This window comes from Balearica regulorum, chromosome 1 (genome assembly GCF_011004875.1).
Source record: "Balearica regulorum gibbericeps isolate bBalReg1 chromosome 1, bBalReg1.pri, whole genome shotgun sequence".
NCBI classification, from domain to species: Eukaryota; Metazoa; Chordata; class Aves; order Gruiformes; family Gruidae; genus Balearica; species Balearica regulorum.
The window spans coordinates 75007625-75023794 of NC_046184.1; the positions used below are offsets into that span (position 1 = coordinate 75007625).

The 16170-nt window shown below is 42.1% G+C and overlaps 1 protein-coding gene across 4 annotated transcripts in view; it reads right to left on the minus strand.

Annotated features, from left to right (window-relative positions):
• Nucleotides 1–2076: 2076 nt before the first annotated feature.
• Nucleotides 2077–16170, minus strand: part of LMNTD1 (lamin tail domain containing 1) — a 215538-nt gene continuing 201444 nt past the window's right edge. For 3 of the 4 annotated variants that reach the window (XM_075759065.1, XM_075759068.1, XM_075759063.1), the window contains exon 11: nt 2077–4131. In XM_075759065.1, coding sequence (XP_075615180.1) covers nt 3994–4131 — 138 coding nt within the window. In that variant the 3' untranslated portion in view covers nt 2077–3993. The remainder of the gene's footprint in view (nt 4132–16170) is intronic. The other variant, XM_075759075.1, reaches the window with a different exon arrangement.

Here is a 16170-nt window from a genome sequence, read left to right on the forward strand (position 1 = left end):
CGTGGCTGTGGCCAAACTCCCTACAAATGTAAGCATTGCAACAGCCCTGCAACATGTCCTGAGGGCCCAAAGTCTGTCTGGGGAGCTGGGGGAATCCCCCTTTCCCAAAACTGAAGCCTCCAGCACGCACACAGGGCACACAGGGCTGGGTCACGCTGTTGAGAAGTAAGCTTTGTCTTCCCAGCCGTTCATCTGAGCCTCGAAGCCACCGCAATGCTTTTCCATAGGCAAGGGGACTCTTTTCCATCCTGTTTCCACTCCCCTCCCAGCACTGCGGCATGCTGCTGCTTTTCAGGGAGTCACGCAATGCAGTGAGCGTTGGCTAACATTTCGTGTTATTTATTCTTATTACAGTTATTTAACAAACAGGAGCAAGAAACTGGGATCAGCAAAAAATCTGAGGGCAAGGCATACCGCGGGTGCTGGCCAGAGGACACTGAAGCCCTGCAAACACTGATGTGGTGGTCTCAGGGAAATGTAAGGTCTCAACTATTTGGAGCAGGAGTGAGGAACACTGTGACTAAAAGAAACTGCAAAGGGAATTTTAAATTAAATAGGGATTTTAAATTTTACCAGCATTTAAATTTTAAATAGTCCAGCTCTCAGTTAAATGGAAGCAACATTTCTGTTCCAACATGAAATGGGCCAGATCCTCTGCAGCTGTAAGTTGGTGGCCCTCTGCACTGGAATCAGGGGAACTTAATTGATTTGTAGCAGCTGACGATCTGCCAGTTCAGGCTCCCTCCTGGAAATACACTACTCCAATCTGGCTGGTCGCGCAGCCTTGATGTTTCATTAATTTGCAAGAAAGCTGCAGCCAGGATAGACACACGCTCTGGCAATGCGGCTAAGAAAAAAAAAAAAAAAGAAAATTACTCTAAAACTTGTTATCATCTGTCATGTTATTGAAGCTAATTTAAAAAGCATTTCCCAGGCTCCCAATCGCACAGGAGCATTTAAGGATGTTGTTTTTCTTTGTGTGTGCATGTTTGGAAACCACTGCTCGCATTGTGTTTTCCCGGCTCTGTTTCTTTCAGAAGGGTGAGGGCACGGAGTCAGCAAGGAGGAATGGGAAAGACCCTTCGTGCCCTGCCAACACATGACTATTCCCCACACTCAGAGCTTTGTCCTTCACAGTTTGAAATGACTCATTGATAAAGGTTCCCACTACTTCCTTTGGGAGATCATTAAACAGCCTTTTCGGGCTTCAATGTTAGGATGTTTTTCTTGATAGTCAGCCTAGACATTTCTCCGCTCTGTTTCCTCCCATTGCCCCTAGTTACGCTTCGTCCCACCCTAAACAATTGCTTTTCTCTCCTCGTGTTGATACCGTCCCTGTGCGTATCAGAAAAGGAGGGGGTGACTGACTCAGAAATAACACAGAAGCGTGTTTTTAGTCTAACCTGCAGAATTATTTGCACTAGCGACCCTGGCATGATGCTGCAGCTGGGGGAGTGAGGAGAAAGAGGAGGGTACGTGCTGCTGCACTGGCTCTGCCTAACCCAGTGCGATGCCGACTCAGATTAATGGGGTTAAGGGACCTTGGGAACTTCACGGGTGTCTGTTAGACAGCTGGACCTTACAAAGAGGTGCAGCTCCCTTTCACCAAACGCTACGCCCAGCGAAGGTGCTGCAGTTCAAAGCTCGCAGTTGCCATTCTGCACGCGGGAAGGCAGCCAGCAGCGGGGCTGCTGGGGGTCACCGCAGCCAGCGTTAGAGGTAAGGGAACTCAGCAGCTCTAACAGACAGGTTACTGTGTTATCCGTCATCCTTCGGTAAAGAATGAGCACAGGGGTGTAAACTGGCATCAGGGGTCACTGTCTTGAAGGAGTTAACAGGATCATTTTCCACCGCCTACCTTCTGTTCCCTGTTCCCTTCAGGTATCAAATACTTACTGGTAGCTGGAGCCTTGTGTTCCTTGCTCTTCTTAGTGAGCACGTGGCTTACTGTAAAAATAGTGAGTTTAACGGAAGATAAAAGATCTCTCTGGATGAACCAGCATACAGAAAAAAAGAATTTAATGGCAACATTATATCACAATCACAAACCAAAAAGTACTTGAAACTTGTGTTTGTTGACTTCTATGCAGCAGTAACAGCCTGGCAAAACAAAAGGGAAGAAAAGCTGACAAACGTGAGGCTACAAATGCAGTGCAAAGCAAAGCACAGAGCAAATGGGCATGGCTTTAGTGATGAGATGCACTTTTTCTTCCTGGCTTATAGGGAATTGTACAGCTCCCTCTGTGCTATTGAAGTGTAGCAGAGATTTTTTGGTTTATCAGTTAAAGCTGTTTCTAAAACTGCACTTTAAACATCTCCGTGGGTTTTGGGGCAAACCTCACTGTTCCCAGGTCTTTTCCCTTTCTCAGCTGCACACATGTGTTAGACCCAGGATTTAAAGGCACTTCTCAAAATCCAGACAGGTTGACTTTGTTTTTGCAAGTTAATAGCAATGAGAAGTCAAGCTCGTTGGCTCAGCACTGCTGCACTGTCACATTAGCTGTAAGAAGCATCACTTGTGCAGAACCGGGATGGATAGGCTGTCTGGGAAGGAGGAGAAAGCACACCTGATGCGCTGGTGCAATCCACACGCACAGATTTTGGAGGAAAAACTGCAGGATCACCCATTCATACATATTTCTCCACGTTAGGCCTTAAAGGATCAGAGCAGGTCACCTGAACAGTGTTGCAGGGGTTAATGTTGGGGAAAGATTCAAATGCAAGAGGCCAGGGAGAAAGCTGGACTTCAGAGACAGGAAATGGGAATTGTTTTGCCTCCTCCTATATGACTTCAGCTGACTTTCTCCTCACATTTCAGGGTCATCAGTTGAAAGCTTTGAGCTTCTTTGGCTTTGTTGCTGCTATACGGGTCATTCACTGGAATGTAAAATTCAGTGAGGTCAACAACACACCTCTGGGGATGCAGACTGCAAGCCCACGAAAACTACCTTCATCCTTCACCACTGAGGAGAAGCACAGGCATTTCTCCTCGTGGCAGGAACCCCGCACCTCCACAGCCTCCTGTGGGGCAGCTGTTCTCTGTCCTTCATCTAAGGGAGTGATTTCATAATCCAGAGAAGATGCTCAAAGCTCAGGGACTAGACTTTAATAAAGTCTGTTGAAAAAACCTTCTGTAACAATCTGCGGAAAGAACTGGAGCAAGTTTTTCTTGCTGACAGCAGGATGGAGGCTGAACCACAGCTCCATGTCTGGATGACAACCAGGCATTTAGAGTCGGGACTCAAATTTCGTAATGTTCTCATCATGAGTAAAGTCAAAAGGGTCTTTGGGATCTCAGCACTCCCAGGTTTACAGGGAGCTGGGATCTGAAAAAAATTGCTTTGAAATCCAAGCTCTAGATGGGATAAACATATTGCTGAGGACAGATCTGACTAGGAGAGTTCCTTTGAAGGGGAGCCCTGATAACTATATAGCTTTGGTTGGCTGTTATGACTCAGCTAATCTGATCATTACCTCCTTCTGGCCTCGAGGACACCCCATTTGACCAGCTCTGCTTACCCATTTGAATATATGAGCAGCTTCCACTCCAGTGGATGGTTTGCCAGTGGCTTATAAGGCTAAAGCAGAAAGCAAACAGTGACTGCAAGAGAAAGAGCACACTGCAAAATCTTTTCAATATCCCTTGCTTCTGCAGGCAAAAGGGATGTTGCTTCTAAAGAGCTCTAGAGGTAAAATCGCTGACCTACCTAGCAACGGGTTTTTTCTCCTAAACATTACCTATATGCAAGTATCCATTTAAAGTTTATAAACTATACACACCTCAGCATGCATCAGTACAAATATGGAATTACTGTGAAATGCTAGCGATAAGAACTATTAAGTAAATTTTATGGGACATGCCAATCTGTACTGATAAAGTTGACAGTCTCTGGTGTCACCATAAAGCCAAATCTCTTTATTTCTTGAAGCAACAACCTGCACAACTGTTTGCAAAAGATCATTTTTTTAAAGGCCCAGATAATCTCTTCCTGTTCATGGAAGCGGTGCTGGAAGCTGGAGCAAGCGATGCATTCTTAGCACGGAACTGTAAGATGGAGTGACCAAGTACTTCTGGAGAGGAGTGCCAGCCAGGGGGAGAGAGCCTACATACATCACTCCACCAAAATTAGGCTGCAAGAAAAAAAAAACAAGATTTTTTGTAAGTACTGGCAGTGCATACAGCATTCAATCAATAATTTTTAATAATATCCCTGCTGATTTAGTTTAGTTTTTCTTTCCTCTTAGTAATCTAAATGCTCATGAGTGCTTCTGATTGTTTATTCAGTATTTAGCAGGTCAAGTGACAACAGAAATATCTCTTGTGTCACTCCTGCTGTCTCGGCCCTGACACCAAGGGTCCAACAGATGTCCAGTCTGTGTCTGGGTCCTTTTCCTGAGACTCCACTGGGGAGGCTAATTGGTATCGGAGAAGATCATGGTGTTATTTCCATTTGCATTTGTCCACTATGAATTGGACTGCACATGATTTTAATATTTCACACTTCCCGCTCCCAGTTGTAAATTAAAGAGTACTAGTAAATCACATTGGAAAAAAAGTCAGGTTGGGACCCTGGTAGTATAAACATCCCTGCCTTTCCCAGTTCTCGGGCCCATATTTGCTCTGCCTAGCTCCTTTCTGGAATTGCATCAGAGCAAAAAATAGCAAGCAAAAAGATAAATTGAGATTTTTCCAAGGGTACTACTGACCATGGAGAATGCAGACAGTATTATTCTAACAGGGCCTGGTTTTCAGTGAGTGATGAATATTCACTTTTGGAAAAATCAATGGTTACTCAAGGCGATCACCTAAATACCAAGGCATTGCAGATCACCAGTCCCTTTCCAAACAGAAAGGACCTGAATTTTTGAAAATAATGACATTCAGAGAACATTCTGAAGGTGAAAAGCTTACATTTTCCACTCTGCAGCTGGGAAAAAAATGTGTCCCAATTTTTTAGCTACCGCACCCAAGAACTCGTGTCAACAAATTGATAATTTCTTTGCCAATCTTTCTTTGACAATCTTTAATTGTGTTCCTAAGGTCTGGTCAGTATGCAAGCAGCCAAGGAGAACAAGAGGCATTTTTAGATGGTTGTGTAAAGAAGCACCATGGAAACAAAAAATGTAATTCTTGAACCACTGAAGTGAGTATGAAGTCATTTTCAGTGATGCCCAAGCACTCACAAAGTGAAGAACCAAAATGTAAAGTTCATCAAGGCCAATAGGATCTTCCACCAGCTTATACGGGCTTTTACACCTTAGCAGTACTTTGCTAAACTATACAGTTCTCCTTCTTAAAAATGAAAATGCTGTGTTCTCTTTCTAAGTCAGTGGGGTTCCCATAAGGCAGTTGTAAGGTTGAAGACGATGTTGTCACTGCGAGTCCCAGATCTCTCTCCTATACTACGTTCAACGCAGCTGGAATCATCCATTTACTTAGAAGAGGGGGTGTAAGACGCAGGTGAGTTGACACATTTGTCAAAAAATCTTGGCCAAGAGTCACTGGTATGCCAAGTATGATGCAAGATTGCAAGATGATTTTTGATGCTTGTAACGATTGCAGTGCCGTGACTGGAAATTCATATAGGAGTAAGAAAGAGACATTACTGTGGAAGGATTTAGGCTAGTGCCTAAAGAAGCAATGTAGTTTTCAAGGCAAACTCAGAGATTTATCACTGGCAGAACTAGCTATTTACACTGTGACCTTGAAAAGGTTACATTAGGCATCGGTCTAATAATACCTAAGACACAAGGGTAGTTGAGAGGCTTAATTAATCACAGTCTTGAAGTCTCAAATCCACAGAAGGGAAGTGAAAACCAGTATTATAATAATTTGGGCCCTCTAGCTGGTTATGTTCAGGATCCGCTACCTAATTTAAGAAAAATGTGTTGGCAGGTGCCGCCCCTGCAGTTCGTCTGTTACGATTCCCTGCGGAGAGGCAGTATTTTTAGCTGTAAATGAACCTACAGTATAAATCAAAGGAGTGTAAATATTTCCCAGTGTAAGGTATAGGGGGCTGATGTTGAATTTAGGAATAGCGCAGTGTTAGTTGCTGGGCAATGAGTCACTTTTAGTTGAATATCCAGCTTCTGAGAGTGGACAGGACCAAAAGTTCCCAGAGAAGAGAAGACCAAGGCAGAAGTGGCAGTTTACGGAGCAGCCTCCCCACAGGATGACTCCTGGGCTCAATTATACCTTGTAGCGAGATATGGTCATTAACCGTACGTTGTGCAGGACGGTCGTCTTTGATCTGTTTTAAATGCTCAGTTTAATTAAATTCCTTTTATTCTTCTTGAGAAGAAAGAATAAGCTGAAGTAAAAAAGATACCCTCTCTGTGTTTTTTCTTTTATTCATCTCTAAATGACACCTCCAATCTTTTCATTTTCTCTTCCTATGAACACTTTCATCTAGTCATTTCAGTGTCCCATTTGTAGACCTTTCTATTTCCACAAAATACTTTCAAGAAAAAAATAACCAAGAATGAATACAGTATTTCAGATATGCCAATACGCTTGGTTTATAAAGCAGCGTTGTAATATTTGCAGAGCCTGTTTTCTATCCTGGGCTGTGCAGTATGCACACAGTTTGGTTTTTCAATGACTCTGCATTTTAAGTAGGGATTTTCACTGTCACCAGTGATGACCCACTTTTTTTTCTGAGTAATTTTCAGCTTTTAAGAGTAGCTGACATTTGGGTTTGTTTCTTTTTTCCCCCCAAATCCGATTAGTTTGTATTTATTCAAAACAGAAGATTCTGCTTGCTCTCATATTTCTACCTCACCTTGCTTTCCTAGAGTCTTCTAAAAGTTTTCATAGCCATCCTTAGCCCTCAGTGGCCTTCAACCATTTTGTGTCATCTGCAAAATTTCTTACCTCACTGCTCACTCAGTTTTCCAGACCATTAATAAAACCAGCAAAGAATACAGCTGACAGTACGGATCATTAGGACACCTGCTGCTAATCCTTTGCCAATGTGAAAATGTATAATTTCTTTCAGATGTTATTTTCTCTGTTTTATCTAATTTCTCATACTGAGTAGCAATTTAACTGTTGCTTAAGATGTTTACAACAAACAAAAAAACCCTCTCAGATATTGGCACTGTGAGATTAAATAAAAAGTGCTTTGGATGAGAACTACTGCATGAAAAGTTGTCTCTGATGATTCTCATCTTACGTTGATATTGTCTATTCTCCTTATGCCCCTAATGGCAAATTGCATCAGTCGTTAAAATGACAATATCATGGGAGAATAGAAAGACAGCCTGCTGCTGGTTTTGATCTCTATATTGTAATGCAATCTGGTCATCAAAACCATTCAGATATTTTTTCTTTAATAAAATAGCAGTCTTAAGTATATATTGGGGAAGAATAAGTGGGTTTTGATGGAAAATAAATTCCATTATCTACAGTGAGGGAAAACATGATTATCTTTACCTGTTAACCCAGGAGATCTATTCTAGCAATAAATCTGCTGGGACCGATATTCTGAGCAGATCATTTCTGTACATACATGAAACCATGTTTAAAACGCTCTGCAAAAAAAATTAGATCTGCTATGTGCTGAGATTTAGTAGATTCAAGAGGCTTTGACTACACTGAATGTTTCTGAAATAATCTGATTTTAAGTGTATCACCTCATTTCAAAGTTTGACTTCCTTGGATGAAAGTGGAAGTAACTATACTAATACACGCAGGAGATATGTTTGCAAGTAGAAGAAAGAGGGCAGCAAAAGGATACCTCATTCTCATCCACAAGCCCAAGTTAATTTCAGCTCAGGGTTATCTGTAATCAGTATAGACCCATATGACGCAACGCTTTTCTGTATGGGATACTGACTAAAATAACTCTCTGTGCTGACGCTGCATGCTGGACAAGAGATGCTTTTGCTCTGGAATAGTGAGTGCATTTCTAAATCCAGAGTGATTAATCTGGGATAAAGTCAGCATTCTCCTAGAATCATATTTTCCTGGGGAGGAAGTCTGATATGGCTAGTGAGCAAAATGAAAATGTACAAATTCTGACGCAATGTTGCATCCCGCCTCTGGAAAATGCAGCAGAGGCAGTCAATACTCTGAGCTCTGCCAATGTGACCTACTGACTGTGGGAATATCTGCTGTGCAGTGATTCGCTCCAGCACCAGTGACTGCAGCTAACTGTCCCTGGGCAGACGAGCTCACAGAGCTGCTGAGGAGGTGCAGTTAAACTTCATAAAGCGTCTTTCTCTGAGCCAGAAATGCGTCTTCATTCATGAAGGATGGTAATGTAAATGTTTAATGTTAAGGGATTCTGACTTGCGTGATTTATTTCCTCATTATCAATTTCTCTGCCGTTTACCCCATTCTTGCACCTGGTACCATCAGAGGGATTAGGTGATCGTCTGAGGGAAACAGCGTGGACCTGGCGGCCTGGCTCACGCCCATATTAAAATGACAGAAATAGCCACTTGGCCTATTCTTCTATGTCTGGGATGAATCAGAAAGAAAACATAAACAACAGCCTAATATATGGATCAGCTTAATTATTCTGCTGGCCTAGCAAAGGACACTACCTAATAATGACAACAAAGGGGTTTTTACAGGAGTAATTGCTAAGTAGCACATTTAGAAGGTGGGTTGTTCCACTTTAGTTTTAATTACTGATTAAAAGGGAGAAATTAAAATGTTTTAATAAAACTCCAGGTATCAAGAAGTCAATGCAATAAATTGAATGTGGAAGGTAACACTTTACAGTTATAGTTTGTCATCTCAGAAGACCCAGTGGGAAACCACATCTTTCAGAGGCTCTCACAAGATCCCAAAAGCATGCTGCATGATAGCTCATATCCCACAAAACCATCTCTGGGTAGGAGAGAGATGTCATCTGCATTAAGGCACTCCTGCTCCCTTTCATCCACACGTGCATCACTCAGTGCATGCTTCATTGCAAAGCCAGCTCTTTTATACAGGGCTTTTTATAAGAGAAGGTTGGGGCACACAACTGGATGCCAGATTGTAGAAAGAAATGAACAGGCATAGGTCCGTTGCACAAATTGCATCTACTTGTACTGACTGGGGAACAGGGCTGTGAATTCTGGATGACTAGATTTTATCCTTATCTTTATAACTTGCTTAATGTAACCACTCATGATGTGTTTGGCCCCGAGGAGTCTCAGTTCTGCAATTTATAATATGTGGAGGTTTTTTGACAGTTGACAGAAATCATATAGCTCAGTTCCGTTTTTGTCAAACACACCTACATTTCTCAATGGAGAGCAAAATTATACCACAGTGCATACAGATATCACATTCCTTTTTTTTTTTTTCCCTGGGAATGAAATTATCTTTACTATCTATCTACTGCTGTCAGTTATGCTACAATGTTATTAGAGCTCTAGCTATGTCCAAAGCCTTGACTGTAACAGAGAAGCCATAAAGAAGGACTGTAACCAACTACCTGTCAGCACACCTTTCTCACAAATACCTAACCATCTAAAAGGCAGGAATCCTGTCCAAGTTAGTTATACAGGTTCCCTCACTGTCCGGAGAGAGAAAGATATCTCCAGCAGGAAAATCATCCAGTCAGTCCTAGACACCTATTTTTGGATAGGATGAATCATCTTCTAGAAACACCTCTCTCTTCACTGGCTACTGATATAGAGCCTAGACTGAGCCTAGACATCTGATTTTTTTATGCCTTAGGTTAAATGAAGGAAGTCTCACTCTAAATCACAGTATCATTATGTTTCAGGCCAAAAAATTTGTTGTTGTATCTTCATGGTGTAAACCCAACAATTTATCACACAAAGACAATCAAACAGAGATAATGATAATGATCCTGATAATAAAATGTGAAGCGCTATTTATTCTAGAAATGCCAATTTAAAAATAGGACTGATCAAGCTTAGGGCAATCTCAGGAAAACTAGGTGGCAATCTTAAACCTCAGTAAAGAAAGCCAGATGCTAGAGCTGTGCTTTCACTCTCTCCTTGCGAATACAGTAAAAGCTCTGGGTATACTTCATGCATTTCCTTGCTATTCCTCTTGCTTGGTACTTAGTATAGTAAACAAAAATAATCTTTAACTACAAGATTTAAAGTTTTTAACATGCTGCATTTATATAACATCTTGGTGCCTCTTCAGTATGTTGAATAAAGAAATCAGTCCTGTGAGCTTTTGGCTCCCCTCTGAATTGCCGCCTTCTGCAAAAAAATAGAGTCAACATTGAGTTTGAGAGCATCCCACACAGGTGGACACAGTGAAGTCAGCACACACAGCTTTTGTAGCTGACCACATCATCAGGCAGAAGGCTGTCTGCTTCATGGATATTGTATCCAGAACAGAGATCAGCGGTGCATATGGGCACAGAGGGTACGGAAAAAGAAAGTCTAAGAAACTAATCCCTGCTTAGTTAAGGAATGTGTAGGTATCAACACACGCAGATCATGCGCCTTGAGCCAGCTTTCAGAAGCTTTCCAAGGCTGCCACACACTTCTTGGCAGGAGCCCATCTGCACGTAGCCACTACACAGCGCTTGCCTTGTGAGTGGAGGCTGGTTCTCTGCAGCGTCTGCCGACTCTCTCCACCTCCCCGCCAAAGTGGCTGCATGAGCTGCCTTAAATCTTTGTATTGCTTCACAATAATAGAAGTGCCAATGATAAAAAAAACCCAGAAATGAAACAAAACACCTTGGCTCCCATCATTCATTTCACAGCCTCCTTCCCCCTCTTTCTGCCAAGTAAAGGCAACTTCAATGCAGCAGTGTTTTCCTTTCCTCCAAATAAGGTCTTTTCTTGCTGGAGTTCCAGCCAACTCCAGTGATTTTTTCCTGTCTACCTGATCTCAAACTAATTAAAAAACAACCTTTGCAAATGCTCTCTGGAGGATCACCAAACTTAAAGTGAGTTTTCAAGAGAAGGAATACAGTCCAAAAATGTTCGACTTATATTCCAGTAACAAATTCCCATGACTTCAGGTCAGTTCCTTTGATGGAGTAATCTGGCAAGGTTCATTTCTGACAACAGAGGTATGCTGGTTTATACCAGCTGAAGGTTTCATCCTGCCTTTGTTTACCAAATGAATGCTGAACTTCCAAAAAATAATGAGGTTAACAGCTCATGCAGCCGCAGCCTTCCGCTCCTGATAGAGAAGCAGAAGGGATGTCAATCCCACTTTCCTCCCTTCCCAACAGTCCTGTCCCACTGGTGGTACAGAGATGGGGTTCCTTGGGGAGCCTTCTACACTCGTTAGCTTCTCCATAACTGGGGAATCATTAGATTTAAAGCAAAAAATAGGCAGATCTTGTTCATTCAGCAAAATAGGGACTGATAATATTCATGGAAGATAGGTGCCAATGGTAACAACTCAGTATTTAATAATGCTTATCATGAGAATCAGCAGATGATAGATGATCTTCCTTTGAAATTAAAGCAACTCTGAAATTTGGACCAAATTAGAGACAATGCCCACCTATTTCTTCCAGATTCTCAAGTAGTCTGCTAAATTCTAGGAGAAAAAGGAGGAAAAGACTATACAGTGATTTTCCTGCTTCTTTTTGATTAAATTTGCAGACAGAGGAGGGTCAAATAAGAATCTAGCCTCTCTGTTATTTATCTAGTTGAAACATGAAGTCTGCTGCTTTGAAAAAAATGCTATATACAAGCTTGTTTTTAGCCAAGGATTTCTTTATAGCAGGAGATTCTTGGAATGGGAAGATTTATGTGCTTCACATCTCTTCGTACAACCCCACAGAGAGGGAGAGCATCTGTGTGGGAGAGTGTGTGTATGTGTGTGTATGGATGCAAAATCTCAGAAGATGCTCTTTCAGAATCGCCAAATATATGCCATAGCATTAACATACAACGTATCTTGTTATTTTGGTCACAAATTACAATGGGGGCACAGAGCTACTCCAGCCGGGTGTAGATATTCATAGCCTTTGTTTACTACCTACTTGGCAGGAGCTATATATGGAACTATCTATACGACACAAGTGGACTATGCAACACAGTGCTCAATTCAGCCATAAAAATGCTCTAATTTATTGAAATAGTGCAGTTGGATGACACAAAAACTAATCAAGCTAGGGATACCATGACTGCCTGGAACAAATCACCCCCATATTTCACTATACCTCTATCAGCCCATTCCTTCATCATTTAGAAGTAATCTCAGCGCTATTAAAATGTGCCAGATAAATAGTACTTGAAACTGAAGTTCTCTGTTCTTCCACAGAACAGATCTAACTAAGAAATAGCAATGTATTCTCATCCTTGCAGTGAGACTTTGTGTTATTCCTGCCAACAGAAACAGCGTTACAGTCAACTCCCCTTTTTCTGCAGGCAGCCTATCTGGCACAGACAGGTCATACCATTGATCTGGTGAAATCCAAGTGGTTTCTGGTTCATTGCAGAGCACAAGTTTTCATGAATGAAGCTACACTGCATGGAGCTACACTGCTACACTCTAGAAGAAATACAGCTGTGCCAAGAGCTGAGACTGAGCAGTTTTGTCCCTACAAACCTGAGCTGGCGTCACTTGGTGCTAGTGTGGGTGGCTCTGCCATATGTACTCGGCTGAGGAGGACAGGGTGCAAGTACTGGAATGACACCGGGAAAGCCCATCCGAGACCAGCAGAGCTCACGTGCGAATGTGCAGCATCCCTCTGGACAACCTGAGCTGGCTCCCTGCTGCACCACTCGGGTATCTTTTCAATATGCTCCCCCCATAACCTACTGTACATGTATAACCTCAATTAGTCTATTAGTTGGATCTTCCTAGACCTTCACAATCACAGATAATGAAGAACCAACTGTCTTTAAAAAGTACTGCAGCCCTACAGATTGTCAATATTATTTTATAAGGCCTTTCAAGTGCTAGGAGATTCTGGCCACACCTACTGAAATTATGATTTGAAAGCTCCTTTTCCAGCTGCCTGAGCACATGCACTGTCCTAAAGAGACATCAAAACTGAAAAACTGGACAAGTGAAGGCCATTACCTCTGGGTGGAGGAAGGCAGTGGAGGAATGAAGGATCAGCCACTCCCACTGTCAATCAGTGGCATTCTTCTTCCTTCCAGAGGAGCCCATAATTAGCACAGGGTATTTTGATCCCCAGATCTTCTCAGTCTTATGCCATCTAAATGGTGCCAACTTCGAGGCTATTTCCTGCCCTCCACCTCCACCTGCCAACTCGTCTCACAGGGCGATACCTTATCGCAGGCTTCAACTGTGGTAATCAAGGTGAAATAACAGGCTGAGCAACTACCAGGCTTCATTCATTATCAACCACAAGCACATTTAAATCTGGTAGCTGGAAGGGCTAGCTGGCCCGTGACCTCCACCAAAGCATGTGGTGTTTCAGTTCTGGGTGACTGGGAGTCCAACACCACCACTTGGGGGGGCAGGAGGGAGCTGCCTAAGTTGCACGCACAAAGAGGTTTACACTAGACAGAAGCACTGCCTATAGACATGTGCCTTTAAAAGAGTTTGACAATAAGGGTTTGTAGAAATATTCTATGGTGTATCCAGTTTAGCATTTCCTTTTGGTGAAACCGGCAGCAATGCCAAAGGGAATGGTTATGACAAAACCAGTGAAATCGTGGAGACAATGTCAATTCCCTGTGGTTTGTGGTAGTAGCAAGTGATGCCATCATACAATCAGAGCAAACCACAGAGCATGTAATTTAGTGAACTGTGGCGCAGTTATAAGGCAAATATATTTGTCGTGCGATAGAAATGGTTGAAACGATCATAAGTCTTTCTGCGTGCTCAGGCTTCTCTGTGGCGCGGTGCCCTGCTGTTGAATCAATTAACTCTGCGTCTGCAGGTTACCGCAGTAAAACCCCACTTTACAGGATGAACACGACGAGGTGTTTCTCAGGGCTGCGCATTACTTTGCCATTTGCAATGTTTTTTTAATAGGCCCAGGCTTTGACTGAGGACACAGTGTTCTGGCCCAAAAGGACGTGTCTTCACGATACATTTAGAGCGAGACTGCATCTGCTCTTCTGGAGAGACACGAGTCTAATAGGCAATCTGCTTGATTTATGTGCCATGAAGCATGATTAGAGTATGGGTAAGATTCTCATTCATTACATAATTCCTTTGAAATGATGAACCTGGCGTGTTTCTTATGAGATCCAAAACAAAGAGTGAAAAGACATTTTCAAGGTTGGCTTTAAGCCCGTATTTAGCAAATCCTTTTTTGTTGCTCCTCAGACCTATGATAATGCTGTAAGAATTTTATTTTTCTCTAAACAAGTCACTTTTTTTTCCGCATTACTTAATCCCCTTTTTTTCAGGTACTTTAAAAACAAGCATCATTTAAACTTCACAAAGGCATTATGCCCTGGATTCAAATGAGTAAACTGAGGCAAATGGGCAACTAAGCAATTTCCTTGAGAGGCTGAACTGAATATACAACTCCAATGTGTTAACTAGCACATTGCTGATCCTTAAGCATCACCTATTTTTCTGGAGTGAAAAATCAATGCCATCATCAAAATACGCTATGAGAAAATACAGTATGTTCTTGACACAGACACATTGACCAGAGAATTCAGTTTTATGAAGTTGCTCTGAGGAAAGAAAAACCAAGATTTTAAGAGCACAGAGGCATAACTTTAAATAAGTAGTTTTCCAGCTGGAGAGAATCTTTTTGTAAGGAATGTTTAGGACCTGATCCAAAGTCTACTGAAATTTCACACTGGCTTAAATAAAGTTTGGATCAGGACCTAATCTTTATATTATCAGGTATTCCTCAAGTGTAAGAAGTGACAGATCATTCTGTGCACAGCTTAAATGAAAGAATAGGGGCAGCAAAGGGAAATGGTATCTGTAACAGGAGAGCAAGGAAATGGCGGAAGATCATTCAGTTGTCACTTTCCCTTGCACGTTGCCAGATGCAAACTATCAGAGAGGAAGGAGAAAGTAGTAACTGGGAAATGAGGTGCACTCCAGATTTGAAAAGGCAGTGTCCATAAAAGAAGAAAAATCTAATAGAATATTCATTAAGAATTACTCTCTCTCTCTCCCTCCCTTTCCTGCCAATTTCTAAGTATATTTATATCTTTATATAATAATAAATACATGTATTTTTATGCTATTAGGAGGCTTAAAAAAAGAGTTTGACAGCTCCCATGCAATTACTATTTGAATTTCTGAGGCTATTTATTAAAAATCCTCAAAATATACTCTACTGGTCTCTACATCTACTCCTCAACTGAGGTAAAACAGCACCTGTCCTCTGAAGCCAGCAGAACATCACAGATTTACAAGGGGGCGAGATCTCATTGCGTTTGGTTTGAATTTATGCTGCGTGTGCCATGACTGCCACTTTGTAGGATTCAGAGGTGCTTTAAAGCACAGAGTCAGTGGGCCACTGTCTGAAATACGCTACCCACCGGCGGGACTGCAGCAACTGGAAAACATCACACGGCAAGGGAAGTCACCGTGTTGTGTATCTGTGTGGCCATCGTTGCAATTGCTTGGGACTATGGAGGAGAAAGATTCTAAAGTAGCAGATTTTCTTAACAGCTTTCAAACTTTTAAGCCTCCACTGCCAAGATTTACCTAAACTTTTCCAAAAGGTTCAGTAATAAAGCCAGAGATCAAGATCTTTTCCTTAGAGGCAATGTGGTTGATGGAACCATGCCTTGATAAATGATGCTGCATACCGTTGGGAGTTCTTTGCTTCTCCTTTAACCGATGCTACGGTCAAGGTCACTGTGTGGTTAGTTTATGGGTGGTTTTATATATATATATTGAACATAAGGCAGAATCTGTACATGACAGAAGCAGCAGCTTTTTTTCAGTGATGGGCTGGAGCTCCTGAATTCAAAGCCCCAGCTGGCACACAACGTGCGTTGAAGTCAGTCCCTTTTCAGCCGAGAAATACAGCCTTGCGTTTTTGCTTCCTTCACGAACGAAGAGGGAAGAGGAGCTATGTTTTGTTTTTACCACTACAAAGTATTAGCTGTTGAGAACAAATGTAAAGTATCTGTAGGCTGCATGACTTTATATGAATTATTAGTATAACTTACTATCTGTTGAGCACAAGTACTTACGTGGGGAGACACGGAGGGCCACGCTTTCCCAGAAAACATAATTCTACTCTTTTTCTGGACTTTACAGGAAAAGAAAAAAATGGACATCAAGACACCTGAGGTCTAGTTAAGGTGATGGCGCACACC